The sequence below is a fragment of the Aethalodelphis obliquidens genome, unplaced genomic scaffold (assembly GCF_003676395.1).
Source record: "Aethalodelphis obliquidens isolate GAN/ISIS:26980383/991018 unplaced genomic scaffold, ASM367639v1 scaffold5, whole genome shotgun sequence".
Classification (NCBI taxonomy): Eukaryota; Metazoa; Chordata; class Mammalia; order Artiodactyla; family Delphinidae; genus Aethalodelphis; species Aethalodelphis obliquidens.
In genome coordinates this window covers 17,610,949-17,615,826 of record NW_020837949.1, presented here as the reverse complement: position 1 = coordinate 17,615,826, position 4,878 = coordinate 17,610,949, and the positions used below count along the sequence as shown (strand labels likewise).

The 4,878-nt window shown below is 49.6% G+C and overlaps 1 protein-coding gene across 1 annotated transcript in view; it reads right to left on the bottom strand.

Annotated features, from left to right (window-relative positions):
* Positions 1-1,012: 1,012 nt before the first annotated feature.
* LOC113618068 (solute carrier family 23 member 1-like) overlaps positions 1,013-4,878 on the bottom strand; it is a 57,594-nt gene continuing 53,728 nt past the window's right edge. The window contains exons 10-12 of the mRNA XM_027101822.1: positions 4,666-4,774; positions 3,193-3,288; positions 1,013-1,917 (exon numbers count right to left, since the gene is read on the bottom strand). Coding sequence (XP_026957623.1) covers positions 1,661-1,917; positions 3,193-3,288; positions 4,666-4,774 — 462 coding nt within the window. The 3' untranslated portion in view covers positions 1,013-1,660. The remainder of the gene's footprint in view (positions 1,918-3,192; positions 3,289-4,665; positions 4,775-4,878) is intronic.

Below are 4,878 nucleotides of genomic sequence, written 5' to 3'. Positions count from 1 at the left end.
GCCCCGTGTCAGTCTTTCAGGGTTGTTTGGTATGAGGTGCTGGCCTGCTGCAGGGCACACACCTGCTCCCACTGTGCTCCTATTCAGGGGGTACCGGATGCACCCAAGGCCCAGGCCATGAGCCTTTCAAGAACAGGACAGGCAGGATCTGTCCCATGACACCGGGTACTTGCAGCACACCTGGGTTCAGGGCATTGTTTTGATGGGTTCTAGAGAGTTCTGGAGCCCACCAAACATCCGGCATGTTCTAGGAGCCCAGGAACAGTGTTGACCTCCTGTGCTCCAGGACATCAGCTACATCTGCTTCTTCTGATAATAAAGACTCCTGAACGGAGTCCAAGCCAGATCCCACAGTGTTCTGAGTGCTTTCTGGTGAGGCCCCTGGGCAAAGAGTGCATAAATGTCCCTGGGCCTGTACACTGGGTGTGATGGTTAATTTTGTATGTCAACGTGGCTAGGCCATGGTACCCAGGTATTTGGTCAAACATTATTCCAGGTGTTTCTATGAAGGTATTTTTTTAGAAAAGATTAACATTTAAATCAGTAGAGCTTGAGTAAAGCAGATTACCCTCCATAGTGTGGGTGGGCCTCATCCAATCAGTTGAAGGACTGAATACCAAAGGATTGACCTCCCCCAGGAAGAGGGGATTCTGCTAGTGACTGCCTTCAGACTCCAGCTGTAACTCTTCCCAGCCTGCTGGTCTACCCTGCAGACTTTGGACTTGCCAGCCTCCACAATCACATGAGTCCATTCCTTAAGTCAATCTCTCTCCCTGCCCTGCCCTCCCACCACCTCCATATATGTATGTGTGTGTGTGGACACATGTATATATCTCTCTGCAGACATGTATGTGTATACACACACCCACACCCCCTATTGGCTCTGTTTCTCTAGAGAATCCTGACTAATCCACTGAGGATGCAGAGAGAACAGGTTCGCCTGGCTCTTTACAGTTTATATATCATAACAACAGTGGCTCTGCTCCACTGAAGGCCTCTCAAATGCTTTGACTGTTTCATGTCCCTGTGAGAACCTGACATGCAGGTTAAGTCTTAGGATCCAAACCTGGTCCTGACTCCACAGCGCCAGGGCCTACAGCCTCACTATACCGTCCTGTGATACACAGTCTGACCCCAAGGACTGGCGCTGGGGCTGTGCAGGGATTGTAGCTTTGCTGGCCCTTCGGTGTTCACAAATGGCAGGGGCCTGGCGGGGAGGGACCTGCAGGGGAGAGGCCTGGAAGAAGCAGCGTCTGGAAGAGAAGGGCCTGGGGGGGTGCTGGCAGGGCCTCCAGCCTCTTTGGGGAGGAAGAGAACTGTTCCCGTCACCTTTCAGCAAACAACCCCATCTCTGTCGCCTGCCCCACCCAAAGCCTCTTCCTCCCGATGCATCAAAATACTGCCAGGAGGACTGGTTTACACTGGAGATGGGAGGGCTGGAGCATGGTGGAAGGAAGCAGCTTGAGGCCAGACCTCGCTGGCTAAGTGACTGGGTCAAAGCATGCTTGTCATGGTCTTAATCTAATACTTATTTGGCTGCCACCACGTGCGGGGTGCAGAGGTACTTGAGAGGGCAGGGTCCCCTCCATACGTGAGTGGGGAGCTCAGCACATTGGGTAGGGGGATAGTGAAGCCTCTGGGATGTGCAGAAGGAGCGTTCTTACATCCTGGTGTCTGTGGCGCCCTTGGGTCGCTCTTCTGAGGGGTCACAGGAGCAGAGCGTCAGCTGGCTCACCCCCACCTCACCTCTCCCACCACGTTCCAGCTTGGGCCAGAAGGGGAGGCACCGGGTGCAGGAGGATGCGCAGAACCTGGTGCCGATCCCCCAGGGGAGGCTGTAGACCTCCGAGATCTTCGTAGTTTCCTCAGACTTCTGGATTTGATTCCACGCCAGGAGGCCTCTCTCCTCCAGGCTTCCTAAAGGGAGCCAGCAAGCAGTCAAGCCTAGGCCCTGAGGGAGGGGGCGGAAGCCTCTGGCCCCCCCTGCAGGCACTCACGAGGCCTCGTCTCAGTGCCCTGCACCTGCCAGCAGCCCTTCCTCCCCCTCCAAGCCCATCCCAAGAATCAGCTCAGCTCAACTCAGCTCATCATCAGGTGTTCCCTGAGCTCCGGGGTACGACCTTCTATGAACCACTGTTCTTTCCTCATCTTCCAGAGCGGACCTTTCTATATTTCAGTGTTTCTGGAATGCAGATGCATTTTACATTTGGTGGAGAGAAGAAATGCGGGAAATGGAATACCACGAAGCAGGAGCTATCACAGAGGTCCTTTCAAGGGGCCATGGGAGGATCAAGAAGGGAGCACTGAAAGCCACCAGCGAGGGCAGCTCTGCGCTCTTCACCTCAGCGCTCATGGGCTTCGTTTGCTCATCATCACACTTACTTCCCTGTACTGTAATGGTCTGTTGTCGTGTCTCTCTCCCCTACTAGCCTGTGAGTTTCTAGAAGGCAGGGGGGCATGTCTTGCAGCCCTTTGTATCCTCAATACAGAGCACCTGGAACAGTGTACTTGCTGTGGTTTTTATTGGAATATGAATAAATGAACACATGCATTCTCTCCCTCGTCAACTAGACGGCAGGCTCTAAGAGAGCTGGGGCTATGTCTTTTGCTTTTTGCTTCTGGTGTATTTCTCACCTTAGGGTCCTTTTATGGGCTGAATTGTGTCCCCCCCCAAAAAAAATCATGTTGAAGCCCTAACCCCACAAACCTCAGAATGTGACTGTATTTGGAGATAGAATCTTTAAAGTGGTGATTTAGTTAAAGACGTAAAGATGAGGTCTTTAGGGTGGGCTCTAATTTAATCTGACTGGTGTCTTTATAAGAAGAGGAGATTAGGACACACAGAGAGACACCAGAGATGCACACACAGGAAGGAAAGGCCATCCATCTGAAAGTCAAGGAGAAAGGCCCCAGAAGAAACCAATCCTGCCAACACCTTGTTCTTGGACTTCTAGCCTCTGGAACTGTGAGGAAATACATTTCGGTTGTTTAAGCCTCCTAGTCTGTGGCATTTTGCGATGGCAGCCCTAGAAAGCTAGTACAGGCCCATACACCCCACCCAGATGCAGGGCCCACTCAGGGTATGCTGTGGCCAGTCTTACATGAGAACTGGGGCTAGAGAAGCAATGTGGGTGACCCAAATGTTGACCATCTACCCAAACTGCCAGCTTACAGAGCAAAGGTGAGCCCTACCAGGGATGGTGTTGTCCAGTAGAAAGCCCAGAAATCCACCAACAAACATGCCCGTGGTCAGCAGCACCTGGATGACCTGGTCCAACTGCAGAATCCCTAGAGTGAAGACAGAAGTGACAGGGATTAAAAAATGGGCAGAGGGGGCTTCCCTGGTGGCGCAGTGGTTGAGAGTCTGCCTGCCGATGTAGGGGACGAGGGTTCGTGACCCGGTCTGGGAGGATCCCACATGCCGCGGAGCTGCTGGGCCTGTGAGCTATGGCCGCTGAGCGTGCGTGCCCGGAGCCTGTGCTCCGCAATGGAAGAGGCCACAACAGTGAGAGGCCCGTGTACGACAAAAAAAAAAAAAAGGGCAGAGGATCTGAATAGAGATTTTTCCAAAGAAGATATACAGATGGCCAATAGGTACATGAAAGGTGTTCAACATCACTAATCATCAGGGAAATGCAAATCAAAATCACAGTGAGATATCATCTCACACCTGTTCGGCTTTTACCAAAAAGACAAGAACTAGGAAGTCTTGGCAAGGGTGTGGAGAAAACGACCCTTGGGCACTGTTGGCAGGAATGTAAATTAGTGCAACCACTATGGAAAACAGTATGGAGGTTCCTCAAAAATTAAAAATAGAACTACCATATGACCCAGTAATTCCACTCCTGGTTATTCATCCAAAGAAAATGAAAACACTAACTCAAAAAGATATATGCACAGCCACCTTCACTGCAGCATTATTTACAAGAGCCAAGATATGGAAACAACCTAAGTGTTCATCAATGGATGAATGACTAAAAAAAATGAGGTATATGTTTACAATGGATATTATTCAGCCATAAAATCTGGCTATTTGCAACAACATGGATGGAACTTGAGAGCATTATGCTGTGGCATGAATCAGATAGAGAAAGACAAATACTGTATGATCTCACTTATTATATATAGACTGTTAAAAAAAAAAACTCATAGAAAAAGAGATCAGATTTGTGGTTACCAGAAGCAGGGGGTGTGAGGAGGAGGAATTGGAGGAAGGTGATCAAAAGGGACACACTTCTGGTTATAAGATAAATAAGTACGAGGGATGGAATGTACAACATGACGACTATGGTTAACACTGCTGTATGATATATAGAAAAGTTGGTAAGAGAGTAGATCCTAAGAGTCCTCATCACAAGGAGAAAATTTTTTTTCCCATTTCTTTTTATTGTGTCTATATGAGGAGATGGGTGTTAACTAGACTTATTATGGTAGTCGTTTTACAATATACGTATGTCAAACCTTTATGCTGTATACCTGGGACTCATACAGTGATATATGTCAATTATATCTCAATAGAACTGGAAATAAATAAGTCATGGTGATGTAATGTACAGCATGGTGACTATAGTTAATTTTTTTTAAAAGTGACAGGAATTCCCAGGGACCAGGGACCCCACCAGCTCTGCCCCTGGAGTGGTCACAGTCTAGAGGATGGAGAATCACCTGTGTGGAGCCTCTCCGGGTTCTTGTTCACCCAGTTGGGAACAGCAAGCCCACAGTAGATGGAGAAGCCAAAGACAAAGATGTTTCTGGACGAGTTCATGTCCACGTACTGTAGGAGAGAGGCCCCCACGGCAGAGCCGGAACGATCAGTACCTGTATTGCACATCAGTCAAACACCCGCCCAGCCAGCCCCCCCACCGCCACTTGAGACTG